Below are 26,551 nucleotides of genomic sequence, written 5' to 3'. Positions count from 1 at the left end.
ATGGCTATCAAAGAGTTGCATCAATAAGTATCTCTCACTTATTCATCTGCATTTGCTATTTTTTGCAAATTATTCATACGACTAACTTCTTTTTTTTTTTTTTTTTTTTTTTTTTTTTTTTTTTTACAGGAGGTCCCAAACCATCAAAGACCCTCTCAACAACAACCACAAGGGCCTTCTACATTGACATTGAAGGAGAGAAAACAGTGTACTCCTTCAGTCAGGATCAATATACCCTATGTCAAGCCAACAACAAAGCCAAAACACCAACACCATTTCAAGTCAAGCATTGCAGGTATAAAATAAGACTTTCATCACATAAAAAAAAAATTGATATTTTCATTAATAGATAAATTCATCACTGAATGCATTTGTAATTACAGGATTTAGCTAAAAAGAAGAGAAACAACAAGAAATAGATGCATCAGGTACAAACTAATACATATTTAAGGCATAACATGTTCATTTCTTCAATGCATACCAAATTCCTAGCACATACACCCTAACAACCTTCCACAAGTCACAATCAATCCCCAAATTCGTCCTAGCAGCCCTTTTTATTTGATTGTACATGTATATTCTCCTATATATATCTTGTACATTTCTAATACAGAGTATGAGTGAGTGATTCCTGTATTTCCTCCAATGTACGTCCCTTTGTCTCCGGAACAAGTTTCGCCACAAAGACCAAAGCCAATACATTGATGCTTGTAAATATGAAGAATGTGCCTGTAAATCAAATATGTCGCGTTAGGGATTACGTATTATATTAAGTGCTTGTTTACAATGGCAGATCTTGATCGAAAATATTAAAGGGGTTAAGATTTGATTCTTTTACCTTTCGCTCAAAACTAATCACTATGTCCCCTTATAAGTAGATATAGATTATTTAAATTCATTAACTAATTTATTACATTACAATAATTTACGGGTATTCAGGCCCTAAATGACCTTGGTTGAAGGTCCCTTTGCTTGTTTGGTTAATAACCGTACTAGTACTATGGGCACTGTGTAGATTGCTGGACAAGAAGACCATATGGGCCAGACTTCTAAGTGTCAGCAATGAGTATCAAGAGAATTGGGCCCAAGAGTAGCTTTAAAGATAGTGGGCCAATGGGCTCCACTAGGTAGATCATAGACAATTAGTTGCAGCCTTGCAGATCCTTTTGCGTGGCATTTATAAACAGTAAACTACTCTGTACGGTGCATTTCTTTACATTCGATTAGTTGACAGTCTTGACACATTTTGATTTTTGACACTGTCATTGTTTGCAAACTCTATTTTGTTTAGCTTATGCGATTTACAGAATTACATATAAGAATAAAAATATATATACTCATATGAATCTGGTTAGATTTCTCTCAATGTGTAATTATAAATTGATTGATCTCAAGTTTCTCAACTACAAGTATAATTTTTTCTTGTCAGACCATTCAAGTCAATCAATTTTTGGTGAAATTTAGGTATGGGTCGATTCATTCAAGTCGAGTCAATTTTGCAGGGTTTTACTATACGTGGAGTCTCGTTTTTTAATTCTAACAATAGTAGCAATTTTTATAGGTTAGCTGGACAATGTTTATAGGCACAAAACTCTGGAAATAGACACTAGTGTTTTAGAGTTTTTAAACAGTCAATTGAGGTGATCATGTGATGTAGTCTTTATTTCGAAAAAGCCGAGCAAAGAATGTTCACCTGATGAACTCCAATCCATCATGAAGTTAAATGAGTAGGAGACAACCCAAGCACTCGACCAGCTGACTATAGTCGCTAGACTTCCAGCAGCCCCTTTTACGTTGATTGGAAATATCTGCAATAACATACTAGTAGTTCAGAAACTCTGTTGCAATAACTTAGGAAACAAATGTAGGAAACTAAAGAAACCAAGAAGAGAAGCATGTCTACCTCTGACATTATAATAAATGGTATCCCTCCCATTCCTACAGGGAATGTTGCTGAGAAAATCTGTAGTAGAATCATGAAACCGAGCATTAGTCAAACTGTTTTTTGATCAGTTCTGAATCAGGTTAACATCAGGTCATGCAATTTCGGATCAAGTTTAGCTTTTGCGTTGAGGAATTTGATTTACCAGGATGCCAAATAGGGCCAAATAGGGACTGAAGTGTGGCATCCATCCATAATCCTGCACAGAAAACAAACGCGCACACACACACAAACAACAAATAAGTTAATTCAGCTAAGAAAGAAGAACCAAAGAGCTATAATCAATAAGAAAAAAGTTTAAAGTTTGCAGATACTATGTAAGAAAGCATGTAATGCATTGACACAAACCTTCATCAAGAAAGACAGCGCCACTGATAGACAAGCTGTTCCCATTCCAGTAACAGAAAACTATAACAACAACAACAACAGACCTCGGTCAAACACCTTCCAAGGACACGCAAGATGAATACTACGAAGTGTTAGCTACATGTTACATCACATAGCATACTCACCAGTAGAAGTGGTCGTCTTCCACTTTTATCCATCAAAAATACACCAAGAAAAGTAGGGGGAAGCTGCAGAGTTTAATAGCAGAATAAATACTTTTAGCAGAAGAAAGGAGAGTATTTTATATTTCATCACTGATAATGCTCATTGTCCTGAAAATATCCTATTTTACCTGGATGAGAGCCATTGCAATGGTACCCAATTTGCCTGAAACCCCGGCTGATTCAAATGTTGTAGTTGCATAGAACAAAATCCCATTCGTTCCACCAAATGATGCTAGTGCCATGAGCCCAAGACTTATTGTAAGTGCAAAAGCATACTTCATTTGGAACACGTCGAAGAAGCTATCTTGCGAGACTTGATCAATAGTTTCAGCACAGTCCTGCAAGATATTTAATGCTTAAATCTTACATGCACTTATGCAATTAAATCAAGGAAAATTTGTGTAAAAGAACCTTTTAAGTGGTCGATTTTGTTTAAAAGGACCTTTTAAGTGAAAATTTGTGAAAAAAGACCTTTTAAGTTGTATTATATTGTGAGGGGGTACTGGGCTGAGTTTTTCGGGTGGTCAACGGTGGAGCTGCGGCGTTGACTCTCATGTGGGAGTCACGTGACTTTTTAAAAAAAAGCCCACACGTTTTTTTAGGAAGTATGAAAGGGGAAAAAATGAAAGGGGTAATTCGAAAAGGAGGGAAATTTGAAGGGAAAGGGAAAAAAAACGTGTGGCCTTTTTTTCCGAAGTCACGTGATCTCCACGTGAGAGTCAACGTCAGAGCTCCACTGTTGACCACCCGGAAAACCCAGCCTAGTACCCCCGCACAACATAATACAACTTAAAAGGTCATTTTTCACAACTTTTCACTTAAAAGGTGCTTTTAAACAAAATCAACCACTTAAAAGTCCTTTTACACAAATCTTCCTTAAATCAAGTAGTTTAAGTCCTCTGATACTATTTTGAAGAATGTATATTACTTTGATTTGAGCTGCTTCGTGAGCTATATCGAAGTTCTTTCCCCTAAGTCTTCGTAAAGTAGACTCACAACCTTTTTCATGACCAACCTTTACCTGCAAGAACAGGGGTTGCACAGCTTAATTTCCAAATTTTTATGCCTTTAACCTGCTGTAACTAATCAATTACGCACTAAAAAGAATCTGATTGTGACTTACCAACCACCTAGGAGACTCTGGAATGAAGAATAAGCCCAAAAACTGTATGATGCACGGAACAGCACCTGAAACAGTTTATGCTTGATATTAACAAATATTGTTTTGATGAAGCTTGGATATATAAATGGCCATTACAATGTAAGTAATAAAGATTGAAAGAAACAAGATAACAGAAATAATGAAATTACCAATCAAAGATAAGACGCGCCAATTTGCTAAAAGTCCCAAGATGTAAGCTAGAGCTATTCCGCAGCATAACATCAACTGAAATATGAGGGCATATATTAGAACTTATGACTTTTATTTTTATTAATCGTAAGAAGTATTGGACTGTAAGTGCTTTATCTTAACCTGATGAAGAAGCACAGATCCACCGCGAAGATTTCTTGGTGTAATTTCTGCAATGTACACTGGAACCTGTTGTGGCAAATGTTTTGCTTAATCAGTATGTAATCTCAGTATTCAACTTAGTTTGAATAACAACTAAGTCATAAAAGTATTAAAAACATGTGTTCCAGAAACAATTACCACATAAACAGTAAGCCCCATAGCACAACCCACAGATAGTCTACCAACATCAAGTGACCAAGCATCCTTCAAATTTATACCAACAGAAAGTCGGATTTAGAGAGAAGAAATTTAGCAACTATTAACATCTCGAAAAATTTATCCTTAATTAAATGTCTAGGGAAAAACCTTAGAAAATGCGATTGCAACCCATCCAGTGAGGAAGAGTATGTCAGATAAACCCATAGTCTGCACCAAAAATAACAAAGATTGATTAGTGTAAGCTCCATTTGAATACTAATCATGCTCGAAAAAGGTTAAAAAGAACAAGAACTTACTCCTCGACGACCAAAGTAGTCTGTAAGTTTACCACAGACTAGTGAACCTAACAAACCTCCAACAGTCAACATTGATCCAAAGAGGGAATACTGCAGAAAAACATAAGGCCATCAAAGTAGAAGGCAAGAAGCTACTCCGTGACACTTACAAAAGACTAACTAAGATATGCAAAGTACTCCATAATAAGATTAGAAAGCATAAACAAAGCAACTTACATCTGCTGTTGAGAGTTTCAAGTCAGCAATGATTCCAGACTGTACAGGGGAGCTATAGCCCAACTATGCATAACAAATAGCGAAAAACTAGATTAGCCAACTAATTATCCTGCTTATCAATTTTGAGATTCTATATATTGAAAGTAACCCAACACATAAAACTGTGTTACAAAATTGTGCCCAATTGTTAGTCTCTCACAACCATCGAATATATAATATTACTATTTACTAAACTCATTTAATGTACCATCTTAGGTCATACACGGCCACAACCATTCAAAGTACCACTCGAAGAGAACAGGGACCATTGGACCTTTTTTTTTTTAATTTTAATATTTGCATGTAATAATCTAATGATTTAATCCATGAAATTGAAAAAAGATAAACTCTGTCAATTTTCAACTCTCAACTGTTATTAATTACTATTATTATTAAATATTTCAATTTGACTTAAATGCATGACATGATGACAATCATGGGCATAACATAACATAAGCAGCCTGCAGTTGATTTTCTATTTTATAATCAATGGGCTTATTCTAATTTGCTAAAAAGACAGCAATATGGTTAAACATTACATCCAGTGGCTCCAGATATATCAGAATATTAATCAATGTTAATTACTTATTCTTCGTATTAATTTTGGCTAGACGTGCAACGTACGAACTACATGAAGATCAACAACGTAAACCAGAAAATTTGCTTAATGATTCCCAAGTTGACAAGTTGTAATTAAAACTGATTAAAAAGAAATTCACCTGTCAGAAAAATTTTATCGATATTGACGTAATACGGAGTAATATTTTTTTTTTTATTTTTTTTTTATCATTACCATCATTTATTACGGCGCCTATTTAATTTGAAATTACTACTGAGTAATTCATTTGATCATCCCAAATAGGCCTGACTAACAATTTTTCGAACACCTAATGAGTAATGAGATGTACTCTGTATTTTGCAACTATTATGAAATTAAAAAATAAAAAATAAAAATTTGTGACATATGCGAAAATAGAAAGTGATTTTAAGGTTAACATATAAAGCGACCGATCCTAAATGACGCGGTGATCCTGTACCACGGACAAAAAATAAAAGAGTACAAAAAGAAAAACAACTTACAGCATAACCGAAAAACAACTTACAGCACAACCGCAAACGAGAGAGCCACAAACGGCAATGAAAACGCTAAGTAAAAGAACGGGGGTGGCGCCACCGTCGTTATAAACATCATTAGTGGCGCCATCCTCCAACTTCAAGAGAAGTTTTTCTCGGTGTTGATTCTTTCTACTGTGGCTTTTCTCCATAACCATTATTTGATCTTGGATATTTTAGCTGTCAAATATTTTTAGAGAGAGAAAATGATTGATGACTATAATTTATATTAAAAGGAAGGAAGAAGAGAAGAGGAAAGAAACCATTGGTGAGTTGGTGGGTAGACTAAGTACTGGATAATAAGGTTCAAATATCATTTTCTAAAGGTCACATTATTTTAACAAATTAGAAAATCTGAAAATGGCATTTCTGACGTGATTCTGTGCTGTTTATTTCTTTGTCTAACTACCATCGATTAATAGTAATAATTTATTGTAATCATTAAAGTTAATCTTAAATAATCAATTAAGATTATTTTTAAAAAAAAAATTGTCAAAAAAAACCTTTTAAATGCCTCATTTTGCAAGAAAAAACATTTTACACGATTCTTTGTTTAAAAAAACCACCACGATCACTTTTTTTGTTTAATGAAACCTGGGCTCTCTTTTCTGGCATTGATTCCCAATTTCAGGCGTTGACCCATGAGTTTTCCTACTTGTAGCCTACAGTTGGATAAATTTCCCTCCTTTTTTGTTTGGCTCCCAAATTTTCCTTCTATAAATATTCTAGGGCAAGCCTCCCCAAATCACTCCAACAAAAATTAAGGCAAATCTCCACCCAAATCAGAGCAATTGAAAGGTAAATTAGGGTTCTTCATCTATTTCTTCAACAAATGTAGTGATGAATTCACCATCGTAGCGCTCCATCGTACTTTTCTTCTCTAATTCTTCTATTGTGTGTTTTTTGCTCTTCACTAATTCCTCTGTTGTTGCCGGTAAATTTGAAGGTAAAATGGTGAATTGTGCATGTGGCTTTCCTTGTGCAAAGCGACATTCCTAAACTCATGAAAATCCAAGAAGAAGGTTCGAGGCTTGCAAAAAGTACAACCACGACGCTGGAGAACGAGGTTGCAACACGTTCAAATGGCTGGATGAGGAGCAGACGGAGTGGCAACGTGAAGTGATTAATGTTCTACTAGCTGAGAGGCACCAGAGGGCAACCAAGTTGACTATTGTCAAGGCTAGGCTTGCTTGCCTAAAAGATCAACAATCTTCAAAGGGGAATGCAAAGAGGCTCTTACCAGAAATGCAGCAGGGGGGTTTAAGCAAGTTGGCATATGTGTTGTTGTTTCTGTGATTGTTAGTGTGGTGTTGATGAAAATGTTTAGTTAGGTAGAATGCTAAGGTTGTGGGATGTTTTGGTGATTAGTTTGCTTCAGGTAGTAGATTGCTTAGATTGGTAAGTATGTAGGGGTTTAAGCTAAGTATGTGGGGGGATTTTAGCTAAGTAGAATGTGCTAAATATTTTGTGTATTTTGGACCCTTGTAAATGAAATCTAATTTGGTATCTACTCTTTTTGTGCCATCTTGTTTACTCACTGCATGTTTTAATTTCTAAATACTGTCACAAATGTTGAAGCAACAATAACATGCACACAATGTAAGAGAAATTGAAGCAATGAAATTGGTTAAAACATAAATACCATAACATAAATTGGTGTAAAAAACAAGTACACCAATTGTTTTTCAAAAGATTAGTTGTCAGAAGCAACTTTGAATACATACAGTGTATATATATATATATATATATATATATATATATATATATATATATATATATATATATATATATTTATATATATATATATATATATATATATATATATATATATATATATATATATATATATATATATCCTGACATTAAAAGTTTGATTAACTTGTTCAAAATAAACATCACATATTTCCTGGCATCATTCAATGAGCTTGCTGGGTTCCATGTTAGGGTGCAAACAATGAGATGGAGTGTTGTGAAGCTTGGGCTGATTGACTCAGTTGTTGTGATGAGGTAGCTCCTGCTGCTTGGCCTGCTACTGCTTGCCCTGCTGCTGCAACTTTCTTTGGTCTTCCAGGCTTCCTCTTTGGCTTATCAATAGGTGGGCTTGGACACTTATTCTTGTAATGCCCCAACCCACCACAATTAGAGCATTTATTTTGCACCTTTGCCCTCTTGACATTCTTCCTCTCTTTATCTTCTCCAGCTTCATTCTTCCTCTTCTTACTTGAAGGCCTTCCAGGTAAGTTTCTGTGTACAGGAGGTAATGGCCTGGGATAAGGAGTGACTTCCCACTGCTGATGATGACCTAGCATTGCTTTAAAAGTTGGAGCATATGTCTTGGTGTAGGTCTCCACATGATAAGCTGGGTGGATGAAGTTCTCAATGTCAAGCCTTCTCAATTGAATACAGGCAAGTGCATACCAGCAAGGAACCCCATAAGTGTCCATCTGTTGCAGCTACAAGCTTTGGTTTCCAAATTGACAACATAAGTGTCTTCTGAGTCATCAACTTCAAACTCCATTAAGTCAGCTTGACTTACTCTCATGTTGGACACTCGTTGCAGACCTCTATGCACCATTTTCAGAATAGTTGGCATGATCACACCAGCGAAAGATTTTAGCCCTTCCTTTTTTGCAAAAAACCTTCCCATTACATATCTTCTTACCCACTCCATCAACTGCAGAATAGGCTTGGTTCTAGCTTCTTTGAGAACATTGTTAAAGCTCTCACAACAATTGTTCAAGAGCATACCTGACTTGGAGAAGTAGCTGAATTTGTGTCTTGACCAATGAGCAGGTGGAATGGCTTGTAAGTAGTTAAAGGCTTCTACACTTAGCTTTTTGATCTCTTGCATATGCTGCTTGAAGTGATGCTATGGCTATACATAACCAAAAGTACACAAAAGTCAAAAACATGTCAAATATGTTGCATATATAAGCAATCAAATGTGCTCTTTCCAAAAGTCAAAGGCATGTCAAATATGTTGTACCTCTGTGGTTGACCTTGTAGCTTTCCAAAAGTGCTCTTTGTAGACGGTCCCAGGGAATTTGTTCTTGAAGTTGCTCCAAATGTGCCTGCAGAAGTACCTAGTGTCTGCATCAGGCATAACTGTAGCAAATGCATCCAATAGGCCATGTGTCATATGTTCAGAGTAAGCAATAAGCATACAATAGGTGAGTTTGGTTTGACAAATGAACTAAGTTATAAGCAATACAAATACCTTTTTCCTATCACTCATGTAAGTGAGTTCATCAGCTTTATGAACCCAAGTGACATAGTCTGCAACTGTTGCTATGTCCTTTCTTAGCAACTCCAAAAACTGCCCATGCTACTGTGTTGTTGTTGCCATCTTTCCCCACAACTGTCAGTAGAATACCTGGATAAGCCGCCTTCAAGTGAGCACCATCCACTCCCAAGATTGGTCTACATCCTGCCATGAATCCCTACTTGCAGGCTTGCAAGCACACATATAACCCCTGGAAAATAGGTTGGGGGTTAAGCACTCCATCTACCTTCACAACAGATGTACTTCCTGGGTTATACTTCAAAATGGCAGCTGCATAATCCCAAACCTTCTCATATTCCAAAGCTGCATCCCCAAAAATCATCTTGAATGCCCTTTGCCTAGCATACCATGCTAAGTAGTAGCCTATTTCAACTTTACACTCTCTTCTTGCCCTTTTAATGAATGCACCTAGCTTCCGTGTGGGGTCATCCCTCCAGTCATCAGCTAGGTATTGTGAAGTAATCTTTGAGTTCTTATGTTGGTGCCCACATATATTCTTAAGCCTAAGACTCTTAATTTGCCTAGTTGCCTCACCTTTTAACTTCCTACAATGTATCATAAACCTACACTTTCTTCTAGCATTGCATTTGCATTCCAAAATTCTTGCTCTCTTCCAAGGACGTCCACATCTATGAGCACAGGATGCACTCACTCTTTGGTTGTTGTTATGGAGAAAGTAAAAGTCATAACCATGGTCAATAGCATGGTACTGTAAAGCCCTCCTAAAGCACTTATTGGTTGGGAACTTAAAGCCTTTAGTCAACACCACTTTGCCCTTAAAATCAACCTCTGGGTTGAACTCAGGATACTTTGGCCCCTTATCATCTGAACCAACCTCACTGACCACTTCATCATTTGAATCCACTATGTCTTCATTACTCCCAATCTGCAAACCATCCTCAATATTCTGCTCAACATCATCCTCCACAACATCCTTTGACAGACCCCCTAAACTCCTAGTAACCCTCTCCTATATATCATGATCTACAAACTCATCAAACAAATCATCATCATCTTTGTCCTCATAATCATTTTTGCTTAATTCAGCATCATCTTCCTCAATTTCTTGCACCTCATAGTCCTCACCCACCACATTCTCCTCAACAATTCCCACAGCAGGCACTAATTCACCAGTTGGTTCTGCCTCACTCAGGTTTGTTGTGTCATTTTGAGTTACCATCAACTTCTGGGTGTTTGGTTCTGGGTTGGTTTCTAGCAATGCAGGAAGAACAGTGACATCCGGAAGAACAGGGAAGTTGCAGGTAGAATTGGAAGGGGTACTTATATCAATGAACTGGTGGGTGGTTTTTTGTGCGTTGAAATTATTGGAAGCTTTGGCCTTGTGGTTGTATCAAATGGTTTGGAGGGGAGAACAGTTTCTGAAAGTGTTTTGTGCAATGTACTTTGAGTGCTAGAAAACTCAGATCTAGGGTTTTTAGTTTCGAAATCATACACTTTGTGTGTTGGTGGACCCCCTCTTCAATATTTAATGAGTCTCCAACCCCATTGCTTGTCATATCACTGCCTCTCCCACTTGTGCTCTCACTATCTGTGTATAAAGAGACACCTAGCCCATAAAGTAACCTCCTATTAACATCATCCACCTTGTCTTCATGCACAACATAAAGGTGATAAAATCCATCTTTCTCATATGCTTCAATGAACTCTGCTATGTCCTTATCTTCCTCTATTCTAGCCCTCCCAGTGTGTAAAGAACATCCCTTTTTCCACTACTAGAAATGGGCCGATTTCCGACGGACAGTTTCCGACGGACATGTATTTCCGTCAGAAAATTCAGATATTCCGACGAATTTTAAAAATCCGTAGGAAATTCGTTGGAAAGTTCTGACGGTAAAAATATCTGTCGGAATATACAATTTTTCCGACGGAATTAAAATCCGTCGGAATATATTTATATATAAAAAAAAACCCTCCTTCTCTCCTCATTCCTCCGCCTCTTCCTTCAGATTTTCGCTTTCTCTCTCCTCCTCTTTCTCTTCTTTCTCTCTCCTCCTCCTTCTCTTCCTTCTCCTTCCTCACCCCTTTTCTCCTTCCCCTTTCTCCTTCCTCACCCCTTCCTCCTTCCTCGCCCCTTCTCCTTCGTCTACGGTAAATTAATGGTTTTTTTGTCAAATTTGACCATGAAAAGTGTAGATCTAGACTTTTCATGGTCAAATTTGGCCTTAATAAACCAAACTCGAACTCAATTCAAGTTTTAAGGTATGTTTTTGTGTTTGTAATTTTTTTTTGTGTACGAATTCGGTGAATTTTGAATTATAACTGTTTTGTTTGTATTTTTTTTTCGTTTTTCCGGGAGGGTTAGGGTTTTGGTTGGGTGGGGTGGTGGTGGCTGGTGGTGGGGGTGGTTTGGTTAGGGTTAGGTGGGGGTGTTGAAATCGGTGCTTTGTTGGTCCTGCTGAGTTAGGGTGTTCGGTTTGGTTAGGGTTAGGTGGGGGGGTTCGATTTGTGGGTGTGGTGGTGGGTGGGGGTGGTCTATCTGGGGGTGGTTTGGTTAGGGTTAGGTGGGGTGGGTGAAGTACGTGGGTTTGGTGGTGGCAGGGGGTAGTCTGGGTGGGTGTGTTGGGTGGGTCGTCTGGGTGGGGGTGGTCTGGGTTGGTGGGTTTAGTTTAGGGTGGCTAGTGGGGGTGGCTGGTGGGGGGTGGTGGGAGGTGTTTTTTTTTATTTTTTTTTACAGCATTTTTCGACGAAATTTTCGTCGGAATTTTCTGACGGACTTGTATTCCGTCGGAATTTTCCGACGGACTTTCCGGTGGCCGAAGTACCTTTTCCGATGAAAAAAGTCCATCGGAATACACAGTTCCGTCGGAACGGTCAGTTTCGACGGAATTTCTGACGGAATAAAGCGAAATTCCTACAAAATGTAATACGACGGCGCGTTCCGACAGAATTCCGTCGGAAACCGGCAGTTCCGACGGAATTTCAGGATATTCCGACAGATAAATTTCCGTCATTGATTAGCTGTTTTCTAGTAGTGTTCCTATAGCAAATTTCCCCAATCTCATTAAAGCCTAAGTCAGACTTAATCCAGTAGGCAAACTCAAAATAGCAAACCTCCTCTACATTCACACGCAATGCTATTCCATACTTTGCTGGGTCTACATTTGGTTTTTTCTCGTAAGTTGTAATGTTTTTCTTAGTCATAAAATGGCCACCATAATACATCCTAATGTTAATGGGTTCCATGAATTTAAACCGAGGTTCAAATACATTCACTCTACCATTAAACCTGACAAACACACCAACAAAAACAAAATTCCAGAGAAACAAATGAACAATTCCAGTAAAAAAAATTCAATAATCCAATCCAGTTTGCATGTATTATTTAAGAATCACAGTTCAAAATCATCAAACAACCAACAACAATTAGGTTAATTGAGTTTATTTATTGTCGATTTTTTGTGATAAACCCTGGGTTTGTACTTTACTACGTAATTGGGAAACCTTGTTTTGCGTCCAAGCGTCCCCTTTCTTCCCCCTCCTTTAGCCATTGAAATGGTAAGAAAATGAGTTTTTTCAATTGTCTAAAAAAAGCCCCAATTTTTTTTTTACTATTTCTAGTATAGAACTGATGATTTCACACTTACCTTAATTTATGCTTGTAGTATTAATGGCGAGATGAAAGAGAGAGAGAAAAAAACCCAATTTGATGTGATAGTGTTGCAAAGCATTCACGGAGGAAAGGAGAGAGAGAATACAGAGGAAATTCTTTGGAGGGAAAATAAGAGGGGAAAATAAAAGGGGGAGTGCAATTATCAAAATAAGTGGCAGCAAGTAGGAAAACCCATGGGTCAACGCCTGAAATTGGGAGTCAATGCCAGAAAAGAGAGCCCAGGTTTCATTAAACAAACAAAAAGTGATTGTGGTGGTTTTTTTAAACAAAGAATCGTTTAAAAGGTTTTTTCTTGCAAAATGAGGCATTTAAAAGGTTTTTTTTGACAAATTTTCCAAAAAAAAAAAAAAAAAAAAAAAGAGAAAAAAAGTCAATTAAGATATTTTATTTTATTTTGAAGGGAATCTCTAATCAACAAAGTTTGCTATTTAATTCTTTAAAAAAAAATCCCCAAAAATCCCTATTTATCATTTTGGAAAAACTTGAGTCACTTGATCTCATTTTACATCTCCTACGAGCTACGACTATTTAAAACGTTAATCCGTACTTTGAATAAATGTGAATGTGGCTATTACTACGTACTCATATTACTTTGTTGTCAATTTCCCTTTTTTTCATCTACTAACATTTTTTTTTTATATTATGCCTAAAATAGATCAAGGAAAAGTTATGTTATATCGGTCTTGTGGAGTTATGGTAGTGTTTCATAAAATAAAATAAAAACTCATGCATAGCCTTACTCACTTGTCATGTCATACAAGCATGCCACTTAATCTAATTTTGAGGGGAATCTCTCGGAAAATTTTCCAAAATAAGCCTAATTGAGAAACAATGTTTTATATTAGACACTTGGCAAACCTATCTACCAAAATAAGCTTCCTGGGTAAACGCCATACAGGGTAGCCCCTTGGCCAATTTTTTTTAAAAAAAATTTCAGTCAGGGCAAAAACGCCAGCCTGGTTGGCGTTTTACCTTGACTGAAATTTTCAAAAAATTTGGCCAGGGTAACAACGCCAGCCTGGTTGGCGTTTTACTGTTGTACCAAAAGAGCCAGCCTGGTTGGCGTTTTTGCATCGGGTATTTCAGGCAATTTCGTTCTATTTTTTTCATTGTTCTTCAAAAAAACAAAAAACCCCCAATTCCCAAACCCTAACCCGCACACAGTACCTCGCCCAATCCTCCATATTTGCAGCAAATTCATCACTTCCCATTGCTTAGATCTTCATCATACTCACTAAAAATTGTTCCTCCTTCTTTCTTTAACACTTTTACGCATTGAATTTACCGTATTTGAGGTATGTGTTCAATTTAACTATGTTACTTGTTTTTCATGTTTTTTGGGAATTTATGTTTGTAATATACAATTTATGTACTATATTGTTGTTCAAGTATGCGAAATAAGTATAACTACATAATACATTGTTGTTTAATTATTGAAATTAAGTATATTTATATGTATGTTGTTTAATTTCAAATTAAGTATATGAAGCATACATTGTTGTTCAAGTATGTAGTGTGTTTTTTGCTAAATATGTATATTTATTGTGTAATTATGTAATTTAAGCACAAACTACATTGTTGAATTAGGTACATTTAAGTATATACTACATTGTTGATTAATTAGGTAAATAAGTACATTGTTGAACACTACTTTGTATATACACTTAGCTTGAGGGTTTAATGGAATTATTGTGGTTTTAGTTCTGTTGTGTATTTGTGTCATCAAATATGCATTTCGATTCTTTTGGTAAAGGGACACTTTTAGTTGCTACAAGTGTTGATGCTAATTTTCAGGTATTTCCTCTAGCATTTGCAATAGTTGAAGGGGAAAACACTTCCAGTTGGTCTTGGTTTCTAAGCTGCAATCGGGTTCATGTTACTGATCGAGATGGCCTATGTGTTATATCTGACCGACATGTTGGGATTATTGCTGCAATGACTGACGCGAATGTTGGATTTCATGAGCCACGGAACTTTCACAGGTTTTGCGTTCGACACATGACCTCTAACTTGAGCACTCATGTGAAGAACAACAACATGAGATAGGTTCAAGGCTACTGCTTACCAACGCCAAGAAAAATATTTTGATGAAGATATGCGTTCTATCGGTGAATCTTGTGTCAAGTCCCTAGAGTACATTATGGATGTGTCGTTTCCCAGATGATCCTTGTTTCATGACGCTGGTCGTAGGTATGGGATATGTACTACAAATTTCTCGGAAACATTTAACAATGTGTTGAAGGAAGCTCGTTTTCTACCGATCATGTCCCTTGTCGAGTTAACTTTCCACAGAGTTAACAGATATTTTAATATAAGAAGGGATAGTTCACATGCTAGATGTGCCGACGGATATGCATACCCACCTAAGGTCACTTCCATTTTGGAGAAGAATAACGGAAAAGCAAAATACCATAAAGTGGATGTTTATGACCGTCAGCTTGGTATATACCAAGTAAAAACACACCGGGGAGAGAGGATAGGCAAAAAAAGAAACCATAAGCATACCGTCAATTTCAATTTGAGAACATGTACATGCACCAAACCTATGACATTTCACCTACCGTGCTCTCATGTTCTAGCCGTATGTCTTAAGTATTCAGTTTCTGAGGAACCATGGGTGGACAGTTTCCTAAGATCGGAGGCGTATGTGAATACTTATGTCCCAAAGTTCTGGCCTATTCCTTGTGAAACGACTGCAGGATATACAGAGGGCCTAAAATCATTTCTGATGAGAGCATGGTCCGAGGACTTGGTAGGCCAAAGTCAAAGCGCATACGAAATGAAATGGATGAGACTAACCGTCCACCAATCAAATGTGGCTGTTGTCATCAGGATGGACACAATAAGAGAACTTGTCTATTACGAACACAATGATGTTGCTGATTTTTTGTTTTACATTATGCAATGAACAGAGACCATGGAGGGACACGATCAAGGACCAGGACCAGCTGACCCTTCTATCCTGACACTTCAGGACAGTCATCGGAGCCGTGACATATGGGAGCAATTAGTAAGTTTTCATCTACCATATCTTTAATGTTTTTTGCACTTTTTATGTTAATTTATCTAACTATGTAATTTTTTTTGTTCTACAGGTTGATCTAGCACGGTGCTTGCTTTGCATGCACCATATTGGCAAGGTGGTGGAAGACTGGGTTGTCGGCCCGCATGTACTACGTTACATCGATTACGTGGGTTTTTGCGGAATTCATAGGATGACATTCACACCTATAGATCGAGCGCTTATTACTGCGCTCGTTGAGAGATGAAGACAGGAGACCCACTCCTTTCATCTACCGATTGGGGAGGCCACCATCACGCTCCGAGATGTGGCGATATTGACACTACTCCCAATACGTGGTAGGGCAGTGACAGGGCCCATTATAGAGAACCCTCGTGGCCTTGTTGAGAGGGTGTTAGGGGTGAGGCCTGAGGTCGCCGATATTAGAGGCATAGGGCTGAGACACATATGGTTACGAGAGACATTTGGGGTATTGCCTCCTGATGCTGATGATGGAGTCGTTCAGAGATATGCTCGAGCGTACCTGTTCATGTTGATAGGATTGTTATTTAGTAACAAGAGTGGTAGTCACATACAGTTAATCTACCTACAGTTGTTAGAGAACAACTGGGAGCGGATACGTGACTACAGCTGGGGTAGTGCGTGTATGGCGACCTTGTATCGCCATCTATGCATAACATCCCAGCAAGGTAGATGGGAGATCGGTGGTCCCTTGATTGTGCTTCAGGTAGTTCCTTGATTGTGCTTCAGGTAGTCCCTTTAATTTTGTACCTTTTTTAAATATTACGTACTTAACGGTGACTAAACTTAACTTGTGTTTTTTTATTACAGTTATGGGCTTGGGAGCACATCCACGTTGATAGACCAGCTAGGGCTGCTAACTATCGACAGCAGGGTGGCCATGAGGAGGAAGACGATCGGGAGCATGCATATGAGGCTCCGCCACTCCCTTCACCAGATCAGGCATACGGTTGTAGGTATGTATGACTTACTGTTAAGTTATCCATATACCGCTTTGTTTTGCTAATAATTTTTCATGAACACTGTTATTATATATAATTAGGTGGTTGGTGCATAGACTTACTCGTGTGCATGCAGCGAGGAGTCTACCGTATTACATAGACGCATTCGACAGACTGAGCGAGTCTCAAGTGATCAATTACACTATGAAAACTAATTTAACACCCCATTCATTGTTTCAATAACTTAATTATGATGTTACTGACGGCGTGTTAATGCAGATGACATGGGATCCGTACGTCGCTGGCTTAGTCGGTGCCATGCCCCCATATCTTCGTGATCATCAGATGGAGTGGCGTGCCATGACAATCCTCATCTGTTTTGAGGTAGTGGAGGCTCACCTCCTCGACAGAGTCATGTGACAGTATGGCCTTCGTCAGGCCGTCCCCGCCATGTGTGACACGAGTGTCCACTTGCACAGGACAGACCGACGAGGAAAGGGGGACGTGAGTTGGGCAATTTAGCATGCCCCTTTCATTGACATGTGGGATCTGTTTCGGGGTTTTCTGATGTCCTACGGGAGAGTTACAACTTCGAGACTGGAACCGGGCGCCTGTACCTGCAAAACAACGGAGACTCCGGGTGGAAGGAGCTCCGCCTCCGACGGTCAAGTTAGTACTTGTTTTAGGAGTAATTAATGCGGAAAAGGATAAAGTGTTTTCTCTAGGTGAGAATAATTAATTGGCGTAATCCCCCTTTAATGAGGATTAATGATCATATTTATATGCCTTGGGATGCGTGCCAGTCCTAGGTTTAGGTTAACCTAGGGCTGACTGGGCTTCTCCCAAGGATTGGGCCTAGGTGGCCGTTTTGCCCGGTTGGCATAGGGGTGGCCACATGGCGTGACACAAGTGGTCCATGGTGGACCGATCAACGCCTGACACGTGGCAGGCTCCTAATGGCTCATGTGGCAGATACATGGCAGGGCCTGATTGGTCCATTTGTCAGACGATGATTGGTTAGGGAAAAATCCCCTAATCATTTGCCCCTCACAGGTGGCAAGTGACTGTTCACATGTCACCTATGACAGGTGTCGGCCTGTAACAGGCGACGACTTGCTACAGGTGTCGCCCTATGATGGGCCGAGCATTTTTCCCGCTCATTTTTTGAATTTGAAGGCGACTCTTCGCATTCTCTTTTGCCCTATATAAAGAGATGTTGACCAAGTCTTTTGTTCACATTTGCGAACTTCTCAAGAGAACTCTCGGACCCCTGAACTTGAGCTCTGACACTTTGCAACTTCTGACTTGCCAGGACGACTGTTTTACCAGGCGCCTACTTCGATCAAGCTTTTTCAGAACTTAAGTTTCAGGTAACCGTCTGTTCTTTTATTTTTACTGCTTTTGCACTTTTTCTTTCTTTTTGAAAATGAGACCTCAAAAGCATCCGGCACGGCCTAGGTTAGCAATCACCGGTCACCGGGGACGGCTGAGTCTAGGACTAGGGGTACCGACTTCCCTGCGGTACTTCAAACTTTGCGCAAGTCCCGGAATCCAACTGTCTTTGTATCTATGCAGGACAGTATGGCAAGAACTAAGAAGACCAAGAGAATAGAAAACTCTGACGGCTCCTCTTTCCGGGTTCCGATTAGTGAAACATCGGACCAACCGCCTGATACCGCAGGGACCCAAGGCGGTCCCCTAGCCGAGAGCCCTAAGGAGGGAGTTAAGGTAGTTCCTTCTCACTTTACTGTTGACCTAGCTAGTCAGCAGACGGCCCCCGAAGAGGAAGAGGGGTCGGCCCCCTCAGGAAATGGGGAGGAGTCGAACTCTTCTGATAGCGAGTCTGGCTCTAGCTCGTCGAGTCGCCTATCCGTAAGCTCGGAGGAGAGACGTAATTGCTTGCATGAGGCAAGAGATTCTCATGCGGCTGAGAAGGGAGAAGGCTGGTAAGAGCCATCCGCCTCCCATATAGAGTTGAACACTCCTTATTAAGGCCATGAAAGAGCGCATAGACACCTTTCTTTCGGACCATAGGATCGATCCGGATTATCAAGTTTTTGTGCCAGATGGCGAGGATACTGTCGTCTGGCCCGCAGGGTCCAGCTATGGGGACGCCTGTTTTGGCTGCTACGAGGCGGCTATCAAAGCTGGATTGCGATTTCCCTTGCATCCGGCCGTTCAGCAAATCCTCGATGGATACAAGGTGGGGCTTTGGCAGTTAGCCCCTAATTCTTGGTTCAACATCCTTGGCTACATAGCCGGATGTGAAATGCACGGGGTGGAGCCAAATTTTGAGGCGTTCACTCATATGAACTATCTCAGCCGGACCCCTAAGGCAAGCGGTACCGGCTGGTACCAGATAACGAGCCACAAAGGCTATTTGATGACAAGGGGTAAGGAAAATAAATGGAAGTATTGGAGAAACACCTTCCTCATCATTGCCAGCCCTGACCGTCTACTAAACAAACGCTACAACAGGTGGAACAAGGATCCGCCTCTTCTAGCAGACGATCGAAGCATGCCGCTTGTCCCCCTCAAGGCCAGGGAAGAGATCCTGGAGCGAGGGTTGTTTAAAGTAGAGATTAGGGCAAACTCTACTACTGGGGTACGAGAGAGCAGGTGCCCCTAAACTGCGTCCCAGAGTTTCAATGGCTCTATGACGAGTTTTTTCTGGCCGCTTATGGCCTAAGCAGTCGGTCCTCCAGAGGTAGCCGGCCACTTGAAAATATGTACCCTTCACTTTGACTTGCTTGAAAATTTTTCTAACTTTTGAGGTTTTCTTTTGTAGCTGAAGCTATGGACCAAATTTCTGCTTCCAAGAAGGCGGCTGCTATGCTGCGAGCCTCCATAATGCAACAGCAGCGGACCGCTTCTAATTCTCCTGCCAAGGAGACGCCCACAGTGAGTTTCAATCTTTAGAACTTGTCTTTGAAAGGCTGCTTTAATAAATATTGACCACTCGTCTCCTTTGCAGGCGGGCACTTCCAAACCCTCATCCTCCCATCAACCAGACTTGAAGGTTCGGAAGCTGACTAGTGGGAGTACGCCTGGTTCTACCAGGAAACAGTAGGCTGACAAGCAGCCGGCCACCCCACAAAGTGTGGGGAACCTACCACCTGTTCTTACACGGCCGCCGAGAGGTATAGCCTGCTCTACTAGACTTGTTTTTTTCTTTATCACTCTCTTCATGTTTCTGATTTTTTTTTTTTGGATGCAAGCGGCCCTTCAGAACCTGACTTGGTCCACATGGCCAAGTCCATGATTAAGGCCGTCCCTCAAGAGGAGAGGGACGCGGTCAAGGGAGTCGGCACCCTTGACCTAGACGGCATCATGGGTCTCCTATCTGAGGTAGACTTAGAACATTTTTCAACTTTATTACTTTGCATGCCGCCTGCTTTTCTTGAATCTGACGCCTTTTTTTCCTTTTTTCAGACCATGTTGAGAGTGCACGGCCTTCGTAGGCCGATCAATGCCAAAAGCAAAGAGGTAAAGGCTTCTAAGGCTATGGCCGCCTCTGACGTTGATAAGGCAATGTTTCAAATTGCCCAAAATGAATTTTTGACAACTGATATTCTTTATTATCAGGCACAGGCCACTGCCAACATTCGTACTGAGTTGGAGGCGGCCAAAAAGAAGAACAACGAACTGGAGGCGACGGTCAAGAGCCTCAAAGATGAGTTGAGGCCGCTTAAGCAGAAGATGACTCAGTTCGAGACCTTGGAGAAATCCTTGGCTTCTGTCAAGGAGCGCCTGGTGCAGCAGGAGAAGAGCCTCACTGATGAGCTCTCGGCTAAGGCCGAAAAAGAGAAAATGGAGCTGGCCAAGGCCATGATGGAGGACTCTGCTCAAATCATGAGGATGGCCTGGACGACTCTTTTTCCAAAAGCTCATTATGCCGCCTGGGAGAAGAAGTTCGCTGCTTGTACTGAAAAGTACAACCAGCAAATCATGAGGCAGGCGGCTGAGGAGGACCAAGCGGCCGAGTCCAGCTCAGAAGAAGAGGAGGAGGAAGTGGCCCTGCAGCCGATTGTGGTAGGTGCATCTACAAAAGCGGCCCCTGATGCCAAAATAAGCAAGAAGGAAGCCTCTCAGAACCAGGCACCCCTTGTTGATCAGGTGGCGGGAAATACCGAAACCCTACCACAACCTTAAAGCTTTTTGTGTTCAACTTTTCTTCGGCCTGCGTGCCATTTTTGTATCTCTTTACCCGGCCGAGGGGCTGGGGTCTTGAATATTTTGCCGGTCTTTATGGCCGGCTGTTTATATGAATTCAGCGACCATCTTTGCTTATCCAGGTTTCTAATTTTGCTTTGTTTTTTTGAATTTTTGCTAAGTATCGAGGATCTTTGATATCCGCTTGCGTATCGTACCAACTGTTTTGTATGGCCGATAGTTGCGAACAGGTACAATGTGAGGGCTGCCTATGCCCCTGGACGACTGGTTGTTTTAGTTCCAGGTTAGGCGAACAGTCGGCCATCTACGCAGTCGGACCCCAACATATTTTGGAGAATACGTTAGGTTTGCTTTACTTGTGAAAGGAAAGTAGCAAAAGTTCTTGAGTCCTTGCTTGCCAAAAAGCAGTCGACCTTTAGACAGGCGGATTCGTCATACCTCTTGAATCCTGGCTAAGTATGAGAGTGATTATGGGTAATCTTGAAGTTTACTCACTCGTCATGTTTAAGCTTGAGTAGTAGAGGTACCAAGAGGCGTAGGCCGGCTAGTCCCCTTGATTCACCAATTTTGTTGGTTATTTACTCAAGATGCGATAACCTAGTAAGAATAGGGGTTTAAATACTCCTGTTTAAGAAACAGGCGGTCTATTAAAAAACCTTTTAGATTTCGAACCAAGTTTTAGGGAGTGACTATAAGTTAACATTGATGGTACTTAGTCGCCGTCACTTCTATTTGAGTAGTAGAGGTACCAGGCGGCGGAGGCCGGCTGGACTCCTTAATTCGCCAATGTTTGTTGGCTATTAACTCAAAAGGTACCGGTTGTACTTATCCCAAGTAATACAGTCGGATGTTAACTACTAACACTCGTTGGATAAGTGATAGAGTTTTTCTTGTCTCAACAATGGCTGCGTGGTTGTCTTTGTTGACAGTCGCATAGGTGTCGTGTAATTAGTTTATAGAACAATGTTCCACCCAAAAGGGAGCTGCTCTCTGCGCAAATTTCATCCGAATGGATGCCGCCGGACGCCTGCTATGATGTTGGGACAGGTCGGATTAGTTTTAAAAGTTGGATCAGTTGGTTGGGCGCCTGGTCTGATCATTTCGGCCATAGGCCTTAGGTAGTTCTTGATGAACTAAGTATGAGAGAGTAGCCGACTGTTTAGGAACAGGCGGCATGCCCCTCTCTATTGAATGCATATTTGAAAAGTATGGAGAGTAGCCGATTGTTTTACCAGTAGGCATGCCCCTCTTAGTACAAATTAAAATAGATGAAGTGAAAAAACAAACTTTTATTATTAGCTCTCGGCTATTTACATCATTCAAAAATAATACTTTTTGAGATTATCTACATTCCAGGTTCGAGGCAAGAGTTGGCCATCTGGTGTTTCCAGGCGGTAGGTACCGTCTCGAACTTCTTCGCAAATTCGGTAGGGTCCTTCCCAGTTGGGAGTTAACTTGCCTAACTCATTAGCCCTACGGACTGCTTCCATCTTTCTTAGCACAAAGTCACCCACTTTGAGTGGATGCCTATGCACTCTTTTATTGTATGACCTCGTCATTCTCAGGCGGTAAATTTCATGGGGTAGGGCTGCATTGCCCCTTTTTTTCTGGAATTGAGTCCAATGCCAGGCGCATGGACTCCCAGTTCGCCTCTTCGTCATACAGCATTACCCGAATAGTCGGCTCGTAGCCTTCAATTGGAAGAACAGCTTCTGCACCATAGGTTAGGAGGAAAGGAGTTTTTCCAGTCAACCCTTTTTCAGTCGTCCTAATGGCCCAGAGAACATGTGGTAGTTCATCTGCCCATAGGCCGCCTGCTCGTTCAATCTTCTTCTTAAGACCGTCTGAGATGATTTTGTTGAAAGCTTCTACTTGGCCGTTTGCTTGAGGGTGGCCGCCTGATGCAAAGCAGTGCGAGATGCCTTGGTCTCCCAACCAATTTTTGAGAATAGGCGTCTCAAATTGGGGACCATTATCAAAAACCATAGACATGGGCACCCCAAACCGAGTGATGACATTTCTCCAGATGAATGAAATCACATCCTTCGTCTTGATTCCCTTGACAACCTCTGCCTCTGCCCATTTAGTAAAGTAGTCAACTGCAACAAGTCTGTACTTCTTGCCGCTTGTAGCAGGCGTATAGGGACCCAGGATATCCATGCCCCACTTAGCAAACGGTAGTGGGCTATGGATGGTAGTGTGATCAGTAGCCAGTAGGTGAATTAATTTTCCAAAACTTTGACACTTGTCACATTTTTTCACCATTTCCATTGCGTCTTCTTCTAAGGTAGGCCAAAAGTAACCCTGCCGCCTTGCTCATTGAGCAAGCGACCTACCGCCTACATGGGAAGCGCAATAACCAGAGTGAAGGTCTTCTAAGACCTCTCGCCCTTTTTTTGGGGTAACACATTTAAAGAAAGGTTGAAGGTACCCTCTCTTGTGGAGTTCCCCCTTTATCATCTCAAAGCTGGATGCTCGCTTTTTCAGTGAGGCCACCTGGTGATGATCATCCGGCAAGATGCCGTCTGTTAAGTATGCTCTGATTGGGTCCATCCAGGTGGAACTTCGATCTAGAACCCCAATAGGATCTTCTTCAATACTTCTCTTTTCCATAACTTCCTAGAAGACGGTTCTTGGAGTATCACAGGAGGCTGAGGATGCCAATTTTGAAAGAGCATCCGCCTGGTTGTTTTCATATCTTGGTACTTGAGTAAGGTGAAACTCTTCAAGGGATCCGACTTCTTGTCGTACTGCCTGCAAATACTTGATCATGGCCGGATGAGTTGCTTCGTATTCACCTTTATACTGACTCACTATCAATTGTGAATCATAGTAGGCGTTTATTCTTCTTGCCCCAGCCGCCTTGCACATTCGGATACCAGCCAGTAATGCTTCATATTCTGCTTCGTTTTTTGAGGCTTGAAAGTTGAAACGTAGAGCATACTCATACCTGTCGCCCTTTGGCGACTGACATATGACGCCTGCTCCACAACCATTTAAGGTGGAGCTTTCGTCCACATAGACCTTCCAGACTTGGTCCGGGATTTGAGAATCAGAAGGCCGAGTCATCTCTACAATAAAATCAGCAAAGGCTTGCCCCTTTACTGCTTTCCTGGGCTCGAATGTGATTTCAAGGCTCTGAATCTCTATTGCCCATTTGATCATTCGGCATGACGATTCCATGGTTGTCAGTGGCCGCCTGATCGGTTGATCTGTGTACACGACGACTGAATGTGCTAAGAAATAAGGCTTCAATTTTCTAACAGCCATGAAGAGAGCAAGACCGAATTTCTCCACTAGGGGGTACCTCAACTCGGCATTTTTCAACACATGGCTAACAAAGTAGACCAGGAGCTGGCAGCCGTCTCTTTCAACAAGGAGAACGGCACTTAGAGCATGGTCAGATACTTCCAGATACATGTAAAGCACTTCTTTGGGAAAGGGACTGACCAGGTGCCGCCTGAGTGTGGTGAATGTTTCTCGGAGGTCCGCCAGGTGATCCTTCTGAAGTTGGAATTAACAATCATATCATCAATGTATGCCTTGACATTCCTCTCAATTTGGTCAAAAAATACCGTATTTATCATTTTTTGGAAGGTGGCCGGGGCATTCTTCAAACCAAACGGCATGACCGTGTAACAATATAGCCCTTGATCAGTGACAAAGGCCGTCTTCTCCTGATCTTTCTTCCACAAAGGGATCTGATGGAAGCCAGAGTAGGCGTCCATGAAGCTCATTAAAGCATGGCCGGCTGTTGAGTCGACCAGGCTGTCAATTTTGGGCAGAGGATAGCTATCTTTGGGGCACGCCTTGTTCAAGTCAGTGTAATCCACACACATTCGCCAGGTACCATTCGGCTTCTTTATTAGTACCACATTTGCAACCCAGTCAGGGAAATAACATTGTCGAATGAACCCTGCATTAAGCAGCTTTTTAACCTCAGCGGCTGCCGCCTGACTTCTTTCTTCACCATGGTTCCGATTCTTTTTCCTGACCGGCTTCTTTTTCGGATCCACAGCCAATTTATGTACCGCCAGGTGAGGACTGATGCCTGGAATTTCAAGAACTTCGAATGCAAAGATGTCTTTGAATTCCTTCAAAAGTTGGTGAAAACCTTCTCCCAAAATATCAAGAGCAGTCGTCCCAACCTTGACTGTTCGGTCAGGCAGTGAGTCTTCCAACACGACATCCGTATGCTCACCAGCCGGCTGAGGGCGGAATTCATTCGACCACTCCTCTGCCAGTGATTGCTATCTTTTTTCTTTTCTTTCGGCCCCCAATTGGGCAGCCTTTCTTTTCTTGCCGCCTGCTTTCCGAGCAGGCACATCCTCCTTGATAAGTTCAAGGTCAGTTTCACCACTTGGGCCAACAGCCACCACAGTGGGTTTGATATCCGAGAGGTAGCACTCTCGAGCCATCTTCTGATCTCCCCTTAGGGAGCCGATTGTTCCATCATCCTTCTCAAATTTGAGCAGCATAAGAGAGGGGATAATGACAGCTTTAGAGTTGTTCAGTGTGGGTCGTCCCAGGATCATGTTATAGGCCGAGAGTTCCTCAACCACTAAGAAACGAACGACCATGTGATGGCCCTCCCCTTTCTCACCCAAACGGATGGGTAGATCCACTCGCCCTACTAGGTGAACGACTCCTCCTCCAAACCCTACTAAAGGGTAAGATACCGGATGTATGCAATCAGTCTTGTACTTGAGGTTTTCCAAGCACTTGCTACTGATGAGATCATAGGAGCTACCGGTATCTATGAGGATCCGGCCTACTCTTTGGTTGGCCACCTTGCATTCAATGACAATGGGGTCATCATGCGGCCCCTTAACCCCTCCCAGATCTTCTTCCGTGATGACAATCTCTGGGAATGAACTCTTGGCCGTCCGTTCTTGGTGAACGGAATTAACATCAGCCGCCTGATGTTGTCTTTGTTGCCCCTGATAGTGGGGCCGCCTCCTGAGAAGCCGCCTGCAATAGTGTAGACGACTGCATCATCTGTATCAGAACTGTTGGCTTGTTGATGATTCTATTTGGCCGACTTCTTGTTCTTTGAGGAAGTGTTCCCCTTAGACTTCTTGACATAGGAGTCAAGGTCGCCTTGTTCAGCCAGGCGGTCCAGGTAGCGCATGAGGCTGATACATTCGTTGGTTTCATGACTAACGTCTTCATGATAATGACAAAATTTGTCCTGGTTCCGATTGCTTGCAGAACCCTTCATGGGGGTCGGCTTCTCGATTGAGATCCGGCTCTTGATTTCTTTGAGGATAGCTTGGCTATCCTTATTGAACGCATACTTCGGAGAGTATGGTTTGAACTCTTTATTCTTTTTCTAGGCCGGCTGTTTAGAGGAGTCGGCCGCCCAGACTTCTTTTCTCTTTTTCTCATCTTTATTGGCCGACTGCTTTGGTCGGCTTTCTTTTTTGTCAGACCTCCGTCCATCCGACTGCTTTCCAGTATTACATATATCAGTCGCCTGTATATAGGCTTCAGCTTCAATCAAAGCTTCTTGGATAGTCGCAACTCTCTTTCGGACCAGGTCAAACTTGAAGGTCGACCCATCCTTGAGACCTCTGAAAAAATCAGTGTAGGCTACCTCATCCGGTAGCCCTTGAATTTAAATCCTCATCAGGTTGAACCGCCTGATGTAT

General features: G+C 41.3%; 2 protein-coding genes across 2 annotated transcripts; both read right to left on the bottom strand.

Annotated features, from left to right (window-relative positions):
* Positions 1 to 314: 314 nt before the first annotated feature.
* Positions 315 to 6,160, bottom strand: LOC110736940 (sugar transporter ERD6-like 5). The gene is made up of 16 exons (XM_021917278.1): positions 5,820 to 6,160; positions 4,678 to 4,740; positions 4,462 to 4,551; positions 4,313 to 4,372; positions 4,145 to 4,210; positions 3,968 to 4,033; positions 3,805 to 3,880; positions 3,617 to 3,681; positions 3,422 to 3,514; positions 2,622 to 2,831; positions 2,455 to 2,517; positions 2,291 to 2,350; positions 2,088 to 2,141; positions 1,904 to 1,963; positions 1,694 to 1,808; positions 315 to 729 (listed from the first exon to the last, which is right to left on the bottom strand). The coding sequence occupies exons 1-16, from the start codon at positions 5,985 to 5,987 to the stop codon at positions 605 to 607; spliced, it is 1,434 nt and encodes a 477-aa protein (XP_021772970.1). The 5' UTR covers positions 5,988 to 6,160; the 3' UTR covers positions 315 to 604.
* Positions 6,161 to 7,769: 1,609 nt separating this feature from the next.
* LOC110735917 lies at positions 7,770 to 9,263 on the bottom strand. The gene is made up of 4 exons (XM_021916092.1): positions 9,092 to 9,263; positions 8,816 to 8,934; positions 8,259 to 8,698; positions 7,770 to 8,217 (listed from the first exon to the last, which is right to left on the bottom strand). Exons 1-4 carry the CDS (start codon positions 9,261 to 9,263, stop codon positions 7,770 to 7,772), a joined length of 1,179 nt encoding a protein of 392 aa, XP_021771784.1.
* Positions 9,264 to 26,551: the final 17,288 nt, after the last annotated feature.

Source organism: Chenopodium quinoa, unplaced genomic scaffold (genome assembly GCF_001683475.1).
Source record: "Chenopodium quinoa cultivar QQ74 unplaced genomic scaffold, ASM168347v1, whole genome shotgun sequence".
Classification (NCBI taxonomy): Eukaryota; Viridiplantae; Streptophyta; class Magnoliopsida; order Caryophyllales; family Amaranthaceae; genus Chenopodium; species Chenopodium quinoa.
This window is presented reverse-complemented; position numbering and strand designations above follow the sequence as displayed.

Bases quoted from the DNA above. Each gene is read 5' to 3' on its own strand.
- LOC110736940 (XM_021917278.1), bottom strand. From the start codon at position 5,987: ATGGTTATGGAGAAAAGCCACAGTAGAAAGAATCAACACCGAGAAAAA. The intron at 4,211-4,312 runs GTTTTTCCCTAG...ATAAATTTGAAG, and splicing joins TTGCAATCGCATTTTCTAAG to GATGCTTGGTCACTTGATGT. The intron at 2,351-2,454 runs GTGAGTATGCTA...TTGTTGTTATAG, and splicing joins GAAGACGACCACTTCTACTG to TTTTCTGTTACTGGAATGGG.
- LOC110735917 (XM_021916092.1), bottom strand. From the start codon at position 9,263: ATGGCAGGATGTAGACCAATCTTGGGAGTGGATGGTGCTCACTTGAAG. The intron at 8,935-9,091 runs GTTCATAAAGCT...CATTTGCTACAG, and splicing joins TTGCAGACTATGTCACTTGG to TTATGCCTGATGCAGACACT. The intron at 8,218-8,258 runs GTTCCTTGCTGG...TCAATTGAGAAG, and splicing joins AACAGATGGACACTTATGGG to GCTTGACATTGAGAACTTCA.